This window comes from Acomys russatus, chromosome 7 (assembly GCF_903995435.1).
Source record: "Acomys russatus chromosome 7, mAcoRus1.1, whole genome shotgun sequence".
NCBI lineage: Eukaryota > Metazoa > Chordata > Mammalia > Rodentia > Muridae > Acomys > Acomys russatus.
Window position 1 is genome coordinate 58983211 of NC_067143.1, and position 14712 is coordinate 58997922.

General features: G+C 46.1%; 2 protein-coding genes and 2 non-coding genes across 4 annotated transcripts in view; 3 read left to right on the plus strand and 1 right to left on the minus strand.

Annotated features, from left to right (window-relative positions):
* The first annotated feature begins 6920 nt into the window (after window positions 1–6920).
* Rpl27a (ribosomal protein L27a) lies at window positions 6921–9638 on the plus strand. Its single transcript, XM_051149373.1, has 5 exons — window positions 6921–7005; window positions 7331–7450; window positions 7761–7836; window positions 8338–8512; window positions 9314–9638. Exons 1-5 carry the CDS (start codon window positions 6921–6923, stop codon window positions 9440–9442), a joined length of 585 nt encoding a protein of 194 aa, XP_051005330.1. The 3' UTR covers window positions 9443–9638.
* LOC127192488 (small nucleolar RNA SNORA3/SNORA45 family) lies at window positions 7971–8100 on the plus strand. Its single transcript, XR_007830974.1, has one exon. It is a non-coding gene; the product is annotated as a small nucleolar RNA SNORA3/SNORA45 family (small nucleolar RNA).
* Window positions 8978–9108, plus strand: LOC127192489 (small nucleolar RNA SNORA3/SNORA45 family). The gene has a single exon (XR_007830975.1). It is a non-coding gene; the product is annotated as a small nucleolar RNA SNORA3/SNORA45 family (small nucleolar RNA).
* A 4284-nt stretch (window positions 9639–13922) lies between the features above and the next one.
* The window catches only part of Dennd2b (DENN domain containing 2B), a 196961-nt gene continuing 196171 nt past the window's right edge, over window positions 13923–14712 (minus strand). The window contains exon 20 of the mRNA XM_051149198.1: window positions 13923–14443. Within this exon, the coding sequence (XP_051005155.1) occupies window positions 14409–14443 (35 nt within the window). The 3' untranslated portion in view covers window positions 13923–14408. The remainder of the gene's footprint in view (window positions 14444–14712) is intronic.

Genomic DNA, 14712 nt, shown 5'->3' on the forward strand with positions numbered 1-14712 from the left:
GATGAAACACACGCACACACTTAATGTATACACAGACAGACAAATATCAGGAACTATTTTAGTCATCTCCTATCTTTGGAACCTAAAATAATCTAATTATAAAGGGAGAGTGTTTACTTTGATTCCCAGTGTTAGCAACAATTTCAGAGTGTGATCAGGTGGACAGGAGTCTGGCAGGAGCACACCTCTAATGACATAAAGGCCCCATGAGGCTCCACATCCCAAAGGTCCCATCACACCCGCAAAAGCACAAGCTATGGAACATACAGTGCTGGGTGTGGTGGTGCAAACCTCTAATCTCAGCACTTGGGAGGCAGAGGCAGGGCAGCCTGGTCTATAGAGAAAGTTCCAGGCCAACCAGAGCTACATGATGAGACTCTCCCCACAAACAACAGCAACAATAACAACAAAGATCCAAGATAAAGAAGCAACAAATTAAGTAAAAGGATAAGAAAACACCATGACTCAAACAACATACACCAGCAGCATTCAGCTTATGGTCCGTGCTTTCTGCCTTGGGGAGACCTGAGCTAAATAAAACTTCACCTAAATAGTATGGGATGGGGACCCTCGCAAACAACACTACCTTGCCACAAGCCACCTGCTTTTTAACATCTCACCACATCTGGACATCTGTGGTAAGGGAAACAGTTACTGGACATCTTTAACCTTTCAAGGAATGCTGTTGCAAACCACTCCACAGCACACTGGGAAGAGACTCTCAAAGACTGTTTGCTTGGATAAATAAGTTCAAGTTATCATCAAAACAATGTTTTTGTGAGCGGGAAAATGAGTGAGAACCTACTGTGCTAGACTGCAGAGCACACATTTCCCATTTGATCGCTGTCTTACACAGTCCTGCAGTCCCAGTCAGTAGCACAACTTTGTCATCTTTGTCCACTATTCTATCTTCCCCGAAGAACCTGGCATCTATGTGTAGTGTTAGTATAGAGCACACATGTAACTAATACTTGTAAAATGAATGACTGAGTAAATAATAATTATTTTTTTCATTCAAAGATTAAAAAGAACAAAAACAAAAAACAGACTCAAGGAGAAATGCTCTTTCTTCACTAGAATTCAGCCAGCGAACACAGAGCAGGGAAACGAACCCGTGCGCTTCTGTGCTCTCAGTAACTAAGCCCTGCGAAATTAGATTAAAACCTAGATATTTAAAGCTCTCTTGTTTGTACAGCTTGGTAAACTGGTCTCTAAGGTATGAGGGTTCCTCTCGTCACAGTTTACTGTTGGGGATTTGAGGTGCAAGGTGTTCCATCTCAGCTTTCTACAAGCTTGTAGGGCTGGCATTGTCAGGCAGTGCAGTAAGAGTTAAAACAAACTCCATCTAACATGGGAATGAAAGGTGACTAGAAATCAATAACCCTCAAATTACTTTGTTGGTCTGTTTGCTTGGCTTATGCTTTAGAAAACTCTACCTGTTAGCCTATAGACTTCCCCCAAATGCTATATATCAAAAACTACTGAAAGAGCCAGGCACAGTGACTACTGAAAGAGCCAGGCACAGTGGTGCACGCCTGCAATCCCAGCACTCTGAGAGGCAAGCGAATCTCTGTGAGTTCAAGGCCAGCCTGGTCTACAGAGTGAGTCTAAAGCTACATAGAAAAACTCTGTCTTGAAAAGGCAACAACAACAACAACAACAACAAAACCAAAAAACAAAAACCAGGAAAAAAACAAAAACAAAACCAAAACCAACTCCTGAAAGGGCATATCAAAGCTCTGAGCATCAGGAAGTTGAAATGGATCAGAAGCTGTATATACTGCTGGTGTACAAATTGGTACAATCCATCTGAAAAAAAAAAATAGCAACATAAGATGAATCATAAAAATGTTCATACTCTATAATCCAGCAATCTCTCTCCTGGGATTTTACTCTAGACAAGATATTGGCCCAAAGAACAAAAGTCCACTAAACAAAGTGTTCACAGCGGCTTTTTTTTTTTTCACTGCAGCTTTGTCTCTAACAACAAATATAGTAAGAACCAAAACAGGAAAACAAAGTACACAAGAACATGACTTAGTACATTACAGCACATGCTGAAGGCAAATTACTCTTCAGCTGTTGAAAATAAATCTGAAGGGCTGAGGTGGCAGCTCAGTAGCACTGCTTACCTAGGACGCTCAAGGTGCCTGGTTCCACTGCCAGCACCACACGAAACAAAAGGACAAATCCTTATCATTGGGCATTGATACAGACGTCATGAAATTAAATAAAATATGACTACAGAAGGATCAACGTGGGGACCCGGAGATGGCTCAGTGGGTAAGAAAACTTGTTGTGAGAGCTTGCAGACTGGAGTTCGACTCCCTAGCACCCACATATTAATAACAACCATAAATGACTATGCATGGCCACAACCACAGGGTTAGCAGACGAGGAGGGGTGAATCCCGGGAGCCTGACGGCCAGCCAAGCCTAGTGAAAAGCTCAAGCTTCAGGTCCAGTGAGAGACTTTGTCTCAAGGGAATCAAGCGGAAAGACAGCAAGAGGTGAACTCCTCCTTTGGCCTGCACGAGTATGCATATACGTCTACTTATGTGCATACAGTCCATTCATGCACACACATGCACAAGGATTAACGTATGTGATCTTCAGCTCTGCAGATAGCCACACTTCCATCTAAACATGACCTGAAAATTAATATAAAGCTTTGTGAGGTCGTATGATTTGAGATGTTTATATTTTTTTCAGAACTTCTTTTAATGTTTTTTCCCCCATTACATATGTAAAGGCATTTTAAAAGTCCTAACAGGATAAATCTGGCCAGTTGGGCACAGTGGTGCATGCCTGTAATCCCATCACTCTGGAGGCAGAGGCAGGTGGATCTCTGAGTTTGAGGCCATCTGGTCTATACAGCAACTCAAGGACTGCCCGGGCTACACAGAGAAACCCTATCTCACTCCCCCCCCCCCACAAATTCCTTTTCATATTAAAATAAAAATGATGAGGTTAAGAGCACTGACTGCTCTTCCAGCGATCCTGAGTTCAATTCCCAGCAACCACATGGTGGCTCACAACCATCTATAATGTGATCTGGTGCCTCCTTCTGATCTGCAGGTGTACATGCAGACAGACCACTGTATACACAATAAATGAAATTTTAAAAAATGATGAGGGGGTGGGGTGATACACACCTTTAATCCCTTGGGAGATATAAAATCCCTCCCCCTTTAAGCACTCTCAAGGCAGAGGCAGGTGGATCTCTTGTGAGTTTGAGGCCAGCCTGGTCTACAAAGTGAGTCTAGGACAGTCAGGGCTATACAAAGAAACCCTGTCTCAAACAAACAAACAAACAAACAAAAATTACAAGAAACTCTGGCTCTTCCTACCTTGAATTAATTGTTTTTGTTTTGGTTTGTTTTGAGACAGGATCTCACTACATAGTCTCGTCTGGCCTCAAATGCATAAAGATCACATGTTTTTGCCTCCGCAGGACTGGGACTAAAGACTTGTGGTATGTGCCAGGCTAGCAGTCTCCTTTTAAAAGGCTAACAACATATTCTTCCCAAATTATCCAATTAAATGTGAAGAGCAAGAAGACAAGGTTTGGGGCTTGGGAGATGCCTCAGTGCTTGAGAGAACTGGCCGCTCTTCCAGAGGACTCAAGCTCAGCAGCCAATGCACTCACCGAGTGGCTCCCAACCACCTGGACTCCAGCTCCAGGGCATCCAGCATCTTCATCTGGCCTCTCAGCAGGTCCCGCACACACACTATACACTCACACCAACAACCACACACACACATAAATAAAAGTGTATCTTTAAAAAAAGGAAGAAGGCGACAGCTCTAGAAGTGCTCATACTCCTAAGAACAGCTGCTGTCTGAAGTACTAAGTAAAACCAGGAACCCAGAGAGGAGAGAACAGGAAAGAGGCCACAAGGGCACTCTGTCAAAGGGCAGTGTGTTCCCGAAATCACATGGAGGAAGTCTGAGGTTTCCTGCCTCGCCAGGTGGCTGCTGCCTGTGTCATCTCCCTTCATTTTACAAGTGTTTTGTGCACTTTGATTCTCTGAAGTAACTCGGGTGCTTATGATGTCACAAACCATGCTGTACTTCACAGAACTGTCACAAAGGACAATTCTTACAGGTCATGTTCAAGGTCGTGTCCCATCTGCCCAGTGGAGAAAGGTGACCTAATGTCTTAACATCTGGCTGCTATTCAACTTTGCAGATACAGAACTGAGCCCTTTCTATTTTGTCAGAGGTGGTAAAGCTGAAGAAGCTGACTTTACTGAAGAAACACAGGACCCTGACGCAGCCAGTTACACTGTGAGGAAGAAAGGGAGCTGAACAAGTTCCCCAAATACTCCAGCTACTCCAGAGATCAAATGTCACTAAGACTATTAGGTGCCGTTCAGCCAGATGTCCCAAGGAGAGGATGCAGCTCCTCATAAGCAAAGAATTTTGCAAACTATTCAGAAACTGGATTCTGTTTCTGTCCTTTGCCGCAACTTGATCCTTGTTCCAGATCCCATAAAAATGCCTCGATGCTACCTTCCATTCCCAAGGCTCTTCCCAGCTTACCTCCATCCACAGAGTATCTACCCAATGGTAGTTTGGCTCGTTACTTGAACATATTGGACAGCAGGTCTTAAATCTTGATCCCTACTCTCAACCGCGCCCCCCCCCCCCCTTCTGCTGGTAATAGACAGTATATGCCTGTGAGACGGAGAGACGAAAATCACAATGTTGTGAAGTCAGAAAGGGAGTGATCACTGAGGTAAAAACAGGAGGTCTGGAGAGAGAAGGGAAGGGCAAGACTAGGCCCAGGCCCTGCATCTTACCAACTGTATAACCTTCGACAAGACCCACAGTTCTTCCGTGTCTCTTGTCTTATGCATACAATGAAGCTAGCAGCCCTGAGTGCTCAGACTAAAGCGTTTTGTAATTTCCAAAGCACTCTGAAGATGTTGGGGCTTTCACCATCATGGCCTGGAGTGCTGGTGGAAGTACTAGAATATTAAGGTGTTCCTTGAGAGTTCAGGAAGAGAGCCAGGCAGTGGTGATGCACGCTTTTAATCCCAGGACTCAGGAGGCAGAGGCAGGCGGATCGCTGTGAGCTCGAGGCCAGCCTGGTGTACAAAGCAAGTTCAGGACAGCCAAGGCTACACAGAGAAACCCTGTCTTGAAAAACCAAAAAAAAAAAAAAAAAAAAAAAAAGAGTTCAGGAAGAGTTGGCCATGGTGGTACATGCTTAAAATCGCAGATCATGGGAAGTTGAGACTGGAAGATCAAAAGTTTAGGGCTAGGGAGATCATGACTGGTACTGGAATACCAGCCAGGGCTAGTGAAAATGTCGATAGTTAAATAGTTAAATAGTTGTCCTTATGCTCACAGGTAAGTACAGGCCTCAGGCCTCATCAAAGAACCTTCTCTTGCAACAGGCAGAGAGAGACCAATGCAGCAAGCCACAACCAATCAAAATGCACAGTTGTGGAATCCAGGCCCACTGGATACATCTATAGAACAATTCCTGCAGCTAAGACTCAGGGACCATTGCAGAAGAGGGAGAGAAAGACTAAGAACCAGACATCAGAGGGTTCACTGCTGAGATTGTGTCTCCTGGGAATGTCAGAAGCCACGCCCATAAAGTCTCACCAACGTGACTGCTTAAATGGGAGCTGAACAGGAACAACAGAAAAAAAAAAGTGCTATTACAATCCATGTAAGGACACCATATATGCCTATCAAGCCAACTAAGAGTGTAATTCCAGCAATCAGGAGGCCCAAGCTGGCCAGTCTTGGCTACACAGTAAGACCCCGTCTCAAAACAAAGAATAATCTTGAGGAAATGGTGTGGCTAAAATCAAACTGCCCAGACTGTAATGGATTAAATACTTGGGGGGGGGGGGGGGGGGGGGGGGGGGGGGGGGGCGGCGCGGAGCTAGCTACCGAATGGGCCGTGCCCTCAGGAGGCAGAGGTAGGAAGTACGCTGAGTTCAAGATCAGCCTGGTGTACAGAGTGAGTTCCAGAACAGCCAGGGCTCCAAGGAGAAACCCTGACTCAGAAAGAAAAAAACCAAAAAAAAAAAAAAAAAAAAAAGCAAAGACAATACAATAAACAAACAAACAAAAAAAGCTAGCAAATGGACAGAATTTGCAGACTCTGCTTTTGGGAAGCTTGGCTAAAAAAGAAAAAAAAAAAAAGAAAGAAAGAAAAGGAACGGGTCCTAATGGAGATGAGACTTTAGGAGGGTATTTGGCTAAAATATTCTTTAACAGAACAAGCCAGAAAAAATAGACTTAAGGGATAGGATCTTGTGCACATGTGGGATACTTTTGAACTCTTAGCAAACATACTACAAGGCAAGAACTCATGGATTTAAAGGGAAAATACAAAAACGGTTATCCTTGAACCCTTAAACAACGTGGGCTGAATCGGGAAGCCAAGCATCACTTGGCGATTAGGAACTGCATGCCAGACTGAGGGGCGGTTACAGGGTTAAGAAGGCCCACACAGGAAATGCTTCCACCAGGAGCACACTGCACTGGGAACCTCGGGGCTAGGGGACTAAGAGCATGCCAGGCAGACTCTGGAGAAAACTCCGAAGTGGCGTTTATAGAAAATATAAAACCCACATCCTTGAAGCACAACAGGCTGTTCATTCTTGACAGGATGCCCATGAAGACAGGACAAGACCAAAACAGAAGGGCAGAGGCCGTGAAGGAGTTACGCAAATGCTTTGGGCAACAACCATGGCGGTCGGGGACAGCAACCTACAGCACCGGAAGAGAGCGGGGTCCTCTGGACACGCCCGCCCTGCCGCGGCGCTCCATTAGCTCCGACGTACAAAGCCTTCCTGCCGGAGATGCGCCACCGGGACGCCCCGCCCACCTAGGCGGAAAGGAAGCGGCCGGCGGGCGCCGGAAGCCCCTCCGAGGCCGGGGTCCTGGCCGGAAATGATGCAAATTGATCCCGCCCCCGCGCCGGCTACCTCGCGAGACTTCGCGGGTCCCTCCCTCTTTCCTTTCTGCCGCCGCCATGGTAGGTGTCTCTCTCGTGGCCTCCGCTTGCTCGCGGCGGCTCGGAGCTCTGCCTCTCTACCTCTCTGTCTCTCAGTTGCCTGCCCTGGCTCCAGTGGGGCTCCGTGGCTGCACGTAGCCTGCGGGGCGGGATGGCTCGTGTGGGTGTGGGGCAAGGAGCCTGGGCCCGCGTGTTCCGACCGGAGCTCGGATCGCTGAGACACGCGGGTCTGGGCGTCCGCGTGCCGTCCCGGTCTGTAATCTCAACCTTGCCCAAGTGCTCCAGAAGGCGAGTCCTTGTTTGCAGGCATGTTTCAGGCTGGCAAGCGTTGCTGCCCCTGCCCCAGCCCCAGCCCCCCTTCCTTTCCTTCGGCCTAACCAGTGTGCTGTTTCCTCCATACAGCCATCCAGACTGAGGAAGACCCGAAAACTCCGGGGCCACGTAAGCCACGGGCACGGCCGCATCGGTAAGTGTGGGACTCTGGCGGTAGGCTTTGGGCTGTGTCGGAAGAGACGATGGAGAAATAATTTACCTTGCCAGTCAGATTGGACAGCAGTTTCCGAGGCTGAAGACCCTCGAGTCCAGTTTTAAGATGATTTTACGCAGGTGGTGGGTGGACGATGAACACATAGCGCTGTGATGTGGAACGCCGGAAACGCTTTTATCCCTGCGACTTGGAGAATAGTCATGATTAAAAAAAATGGATCGTAGACTGGGAACAGAAAGCCAGGGCACTCGGAGAAGGCTGATAGCCGCGTGTCTTTGTGTGCCTGCAGGTAAGCACCGCAAGCACCCTGGAGGCCGCGGGAATGCTGGAGGCATGCACCACCACAGGATCAACTTCGACAAATAGTGAGTTCTTTGGAAGTAGAGGCGGAAGAGAGAACTCGAGAACACCTCTGGAAACTGGTTTCTTAACCTTGGTTATTGGTAGCTTTACCAAGTACCGATAAAGGTCCTTTATAAAGCAGGCTCGAGGGGACATATCCGAGGCTAGAGTCACGCTCAGGTATTGCTTGTTGCCTTAGTGTGCTAGAGTCCTCGAAGAAAAACTGCTGACCTTATTCACTGGCTGTGGACTTTCTGGCACAGCCAGTCACCAGGTTAGAGACACACATCAGATTTACCTGGGTTGCCTTCTGTCTACCAATTAGAGGATGGTATATTATTCCTATTCAGGGAACCTCTTTAAAAGAGGGGTGCTAGTGAGTGACCTAACTTCTTCAGGGACTTAAGAGTTCAGAAATTGTATCAGGTGCCTGCGCTACCAGTTTACAACAGTGAAGATGAGGTAACTACAGAGATCAGTGTACTTGGAGCCAGGCTCTGAAGACAGTTGTCCTCCCTTCCCAGTCACCCAGGTTACTTTGGAAAAGTCGGTATGAGGCACTACCATTTAAAGAGGAACCAGAGCTTCTGCCCAACTGTCAACCTGGATAAGCTGTGGACACTGGTCAGTGAGCAGACACGGGTCAATGCTGCAAAAAACAAGACTGGGGTTGCTCCCATCATTGATGTTGTGCGATCGGTGAGTGAACTGACTAGTCCATTATTCTTGATGGGCCTATAATTTAATCTACTCTGTCAAACAAAATTATCTAGTCATTACCTGTTAGAGAATTAAACATTTTAGTAGAATTGTTGCAGGTAATTGGATTGGTCCTAAATAGAACTTTCCCTTCCCTTTGGTCCCCACTTGTGGAGTAAGAATTCAGAGAATGCATCTACCAAATAGTTTTCATTTCGGGCAGGGTTGCCTTTAAAAAAAAAAAAAAAAAAAGACTGTTGAGCTGTATTGATACAGAAATGGTCTTGTGGCAAAGCTTGGCCCTTGCTGGTTAAAAGTTATTTAAGGCCCTAAATTCTCTGTAAAGAGAGCCCATGCTGCCTAAGTGAAGAGACCCAAACCATAGCAGAGCTTTCTGTTTAGTCGCCATTTCCCGCCTGGTCCACATTTAGTGGAGGCAGTAGCTGGTCAGAAGGTTTATGCTCAGCCGAGACTAGAGTCACATCCTGACATGGTCCTTGTCTTGGTGTGCTAGAGTTCTCGAAGAGTAACTGCTGTCTTGATTCACTGGTAGGTGTCCTTCAGTGTCCCTATTAGTGCCCAGATCAGATACATGTCCTACTGGGGTCGTGCATGCTTTGCTTGTAGCGCTATGGAGATGCTGTTGGTGGGTCTGTGAGGTGATGTTGATCCTTGTTGAGTTCTAGCACAGCCAAGGGTACATAGGCCATCTGAAAAAGGACAAGTCCAGCCTTAATTTTGGGGTGTTGAGTATCTGCTGTGTAATATGACTTTCTCCCCCCCCTCCCCCGTTTTTTTTAGGGTTACTACAAAGTTCTGGGGAAGGGCAAGCTCCCTAAGCAGCCAGTCATTGTGAAGGCCAAATTCTTTAGCAGAAGAGCTGAAGAGAAGATTAAGGGTGTTGGAGGTGCCTGTGTCCTGGTGGCTTAAAGCTGCCTGGGGAGGTTAATTAAATATTAACATTTTCCATGTGGTCTGAGTAGTTCCTTCAGTGACATTTCTATGTATCCTTGTCTATATGCTGGGAACCTGCCTAACAGATCTAAGATGTGAGGAGATGTGGGCTGGTCGGTCTGTAATAGATGTTGCCCAACTTCACACGACTATAAATTCATGGGTTCCTGTGTATGCTGTATGGGTCTTGATCTTAAAAGAACTGATGAATGCTGTGACTTTGAGCCATCAAATGCAAAAATTCCTAATTGAGCATGGTGGACACATGCCTTAGTAATCCCAGCACTCTGGAGGCAGAGGCATGTTGGTCTATTGTTCAAGGCCAGCCTGTGCTGTGCAGTTTTAGGACAGCCACATAGCAGATAACCTGTCTGAAAAGATTGAGACCAGAATTATTTGTCTGGGTTTGTAAGCATACTACAGTAGACAGGTGGCTTGGGGACTGAGCTACTGGACAGATTGGCATGGGAAGTTTTAGGAAAGAGTTGGTTTTTCTGGACAGGGTCCTGTGTGTCCTTGGGCTGTCCTGGACTCTTGTAGATCAGGCTGGCCTCCAACTCATAAGAATCTGCCTGCCTCCCAAGTGCTGGGATTAAAGATGTCTACCACCACACCCTGCCCAATCTCGATTTTCTTGTCCATGTGTGGTTTGTAGGGAGCATGCCTACTTGGAAATGTCCTTTAGGAAGCATGGCTGTGATTCTAGCTGGTTTTACTTGTACATCTGAGTTTGTATCGTCTTACAAAAGAAAACCTAAAAAATTGTCAATGCAGGGTCAACAGCAAAGCTTTAAAAATTGACAGCACATAGTTCAGTGTACCATAACACAAAATACACCATACTTAGCATAGAGAGCAGTCTTTATGAAATGATTGTGACCAGACATAAATATCAGCCAGGGGGGCTGGAGAGATGCCTCAGCGGTTAAGAGCACTGATTGCTCTTTCAGAGGTCATGAGTTCAATTCCCAGCAATCACAGGGTGGCTCACAACCATCTGTAATGTGAACTGATGCCCTCTGGCCTGCAGATGTGCAGGCAGAAGAGCACTGTATTTAATAAATGAATCTTGAAAAAATGTCAATGAGGAACCTGTACTTAGCCACAGCCTGACTGTTGGCTCTGTTTCTTAAAATTTTTTTAGACTTTATTATGCAATCCAACTATGCTACACAAGAGGGGGGAAAGGATTAAAGGGAAACTGAGTATCTGTTCCACAGGACAGACCCCCAGGTGTCTCAGGCCTGTAAGTTGGTCTCCCCAATTCTACATGGGCTCCTGCCCCCAAAACTGCAGCCTTCTCTCTTCTGCCTGCGTTTCAGGCATGCAATGGCCCGTCTGGGTCAGGATCCCTGCCCTCTTCAATGTTTGATCAAAACAATAGCCTGGCTGGAGTCCCCCAATCCACTTCCTGAATTCCAGACCCAGGATGGCTCCATCCAGTCTATAGCAATGTATCCGTGGTGTTTCCATGGGGCAAAGCCCACCAAGACTGCTTTTACCTGGGACAAAGCTTACAATCCTTTCCACTCTTCAATTTGAATACCTCAGAAAAGCAGGGAATTGGCATGCTGCCCATAATTTCTGTGAGATTCTTGGGAAAGCTACATCTCAGCCTGCCTTGGCTGAGTTTTCACCCACAGATCTTATCACATACTGGGGTTTGAGCCAGGCCTTGCCTTAGAAGTTTTAAGTTGTAGACACTGGCTTCATAATATAAATTGAAATTACCTGTAGATACTAGTGTATGGAAGATGTTTGCAGTAGGGTTTGTAGAAGGCATTAGAACTAGCCAAGTTAAAGTACATGTGTTTCCTTACTGTGTGCTGTCTTGAGATCTGTAGGCCTTTGGTACCTAAGCCATCCACAGTGGAGTGGAATTCTACCAGCCCATCCTTCAGGAAATGTGGCTGTCTCCATTTTCCTTGCATGGCTTGCTGTTTTGTACAAGCATAGAAAGCACTTGTGTTCCCAGAGTTAAGATGTGCAGAGGCCCAAGGAGTGAACACACAGCAGTGCAAACACTGGTCTGAGAATACTTTAGAAGGATGACAGCTTATGTTCAGAGTACTCTGCTGTTAAAAAAACAAAAAATGCCCGATAATCTGCATCTGTAAATCTCTGGGACATTAAATTGACAAAATTTACTCTTGACTTTTAGAGGGTAAGGGAGACTGTATGCTTGATACCCCAAACTGCTTTAGTTGCCAGGTACAAACTGAGGCAGTGTAAGTTGGGAGGGGGAACTTCCCAGGGAAAAGGCTTGTCAGAAGCGTACTAGTGATAAACACAGCTTCACTGGAAAATTACATTTAAAATGTTTTGTAGCATAAACCACTATGACTCTGGAAATACGTATGTCACCTCTAGTAAGAACACGGGTCCTGATGGGGAGGGGTGATGCATATATGCATGTGTGGTAGGGTAACTGTAAAGTAGGATCTGTAACATGACATTTATGTATGTAACCATCACATTCACAATAATTCTATGAAAAGGTTTTAGGCATGTGGCTTAATTATTACCTATAGTGTACATAGTTAAAAGACAGGTATTTTGTTATTTAGTGGCCTCAAACTCACAGTCATCTGCCTTTTTCTGCCTCCCCAAGTGCTGGGATTACAGGTGTGCGCCACTGCTCTCAGCAAACACAGCCATTTATAACAAAAACACTTCTTTATAATAGTTCTGCCTTCATGTATCCCTGGGCACCAGATCTCATTATAGATGGTTATAAGCCACTGTGCAGTTGCGGGGAATGGAACTCAAGACTTCTGGAAGAGCAGACAGTGCTCTTAACCACTGAGCTATCTCTCCAGCTCCCAACAAAACACTTATATTCAGGTATTTGTGTAAGTCATGATAGCTATGAATTTCATGTTATGATAGTAAAATGTTTCTGTTAAACAAGTTGAATCTGATAGGATTGAGAATTCCTGAATTAGGGAGTCAAGGTCGTCCATGAAAGCAGAACCTGGAGATCCTTAATACATTCTGCCAGCCCATCTAAGCAAGCCAAGTGCCAGTATGGATTTTCTAAATTAAGAGGAGAGCTGAAGATTTAGGTTATGCTTAAAGGTATTTTGCCCTATAAGCCTGTGTGTCTGAGCCCTTAGAGGCCAGATGGGCACTGGATCTTCTGGAGCTAGAGTTACCGATCCGTGTGAGGCAGTGAGCCACCATCTGAGTGCTGGGAATTGAACCTGAATCCTCTGAAAAATGGACAATGCTCTTACCTGGCTCCCTCTCCAACCCCCAAATGCACTATATTTTAAAATAGGTAAAAGTTTTAAAACTCAACAAAAGTTTACAACTCCAGTTTGCAGTCTGATTTATATCTGAAGGTTCTTTGTGCACACACAAAAGAGGAAGGAAATGGGAACGGGGACGTGCAGAGATAGCAAAAGCACCTTTGGGGAACTGGGTGATTTTCCTAAGGAATCTACTGTCAGGAATCCCAGGCTGAGCTAACTATAGGGCTGGAGGCCACTACACCCAACTCAATTCTCTGGCCTCAGTTGGAAACCCACACTTGTGGCCACAATCCTTTTATTCTTGACATAAAGCCAACTATGTAAGAGGCTTTCTCAAAAGATAATTTTGCCTTCCCAGAAGACAAACCCTCTGCATATTTTCTAAGTAGCAGGCCACAACTGTGGACAGGCTAAGGCCTGCACAGGCATCATAAATAGGTTAGGATACAAGGACAGTTCACATCCTGCTAAATGCAGTATTAACAACATGTCCCTTATCTCAGGAGTTTTCAAGGTCTGTTCTACAAAGGCCTTGGTGTGTTGGAAACCTAAAGTAAAGCATTCTTATTCCAAGTTTTCCTTAAAAAAAAAATGTAATTGAGTTTTCTGGGTGTACACTCAGGGTTCTAGTGGAAGAAACTTGAGAGTCATATGGAGGAGTCAGTGGCAGTGTGTGAGGGCTGAGTTTAAGCCCAGTGTTAGCAGTGCTTGGGCTGGAATTCACTGAGTCAGGCTACCCAATAATATCACTCAGTCACCATTTCCATCACTGGAGACACCCAAACAGCAGGCTACCAGAGAAGGAGGCTGAAGGAGAGCTGTGGCAGGTGTCTTCTACCTTGAGAACTCAAGTTCAGGGATGGCCAGGCAACCCACATGAAATTAACCCATTTACCACATGCCCTGTAGGATGGGGTTTCATCCAGATTCACCTATTTTGGAGAGAACTAGATAATGAAACCAAAGAACACATGGGACTCTTGGGCCCAAATGGATGTACAGTTTATTGAGAACATCTGTGGATCGTGTAAGGAGAAATGCCCTGTACCGCATCATGGCCACCACTGACTGGAAGCTGCACTTCGCATGACTCACTGACCATGTCAGAGGGTAGAAGAAACAAGACAGGGCCCGGCCTAAGTGCCAGGCTCTACGTGCAAGTAGGGGCAGAGTGGTTCTTGCCTTTCAGAAACAGGCTTGGAAGACGGGAACTACTAAAAAGAAAAAAGAAACTCTAGGATTTAAAACAACCAGTCCTCTTGTACGTAATTGAGACAGCACCTGCTCCCCAGGGCCTGAGACCGGCAGCAGGGGCCATAGGCAGGCAGGCAGGCAGGCAGGCCAGCCGTCTTCAGGACAGCAGGGGTTTGGCTGAGACAGTCAGCCGCACATAACCGGCCAGTCACAAGCACCCAGCAGACTCCATGCTCAGGCAAGGCAGGAAAGCACCTGGCCCTCGGGAATATACAAACATTTAACAGGTTCTCTTTGCTTATTACAAAAACAGTTAAGAAAGCTTACAGCAGATTATTTACAAACAGTATCCTGGGATATGGTAAAGGCAGAGGTTGAGTGGCTTGGAGGTGGGGTCTGTAGGATTGAGAGTGGCCACAGCAGCCCACAGGGTCCCAGGCTGAGCCCTCACCCAGGCCCTGCAAAGCACTAGATTCTGCTACCGGAAAAGGCATTTAATTCTTCTTGTGGAGGAACTTCATCTTGTTGCCTGTGGGGACAAGCCAGAGAAGGCAAAGATGATGGTTGATGATAGCTCCATGCTCTCTCCTTGCTTCACCCCGACCCCCCCTTCCTCTCGCTGCAAAAAGAATTAGAGAGATTAAAGCAATAGCTTTGATAAAGGTAGGGAAACACTACTTAGGACACTGATCAGCCACTGTGACTTTGGGCACCACACTGCACCTCTGGCTTGTTTCATTTAAAGACCTGCTATGGTCCCGGGATCACACTGGCTGAGCTCCCTGAAGGAGTGGTACT

Excerpts from the sequence above, each read along its gene's own strand:
- Rpl27a (XM_051149373.1), top strand. The coding sequence starts at position 6,921 with ATGATGCAAATTGATCCCGCCCCCGCGCCGGCTACCTCGCGAGACTTC. Across the intron at positions 7,006-7,330 it reads TCCTTTCTGCCGCCGCCATG|CCCCAGCCCCCCTTCCTTTC; the intron begins GTAGGTGTCTCT and ends CCCCTGCCCCAG. Across the intron at positions 8,513-9,313 it reads TCATTGATGTTGTGCGATCG|GGTTACTACAAAGTTCTGGG; the intron begins GTGAGTGAACTG and ends CGTTTTTTTTAG.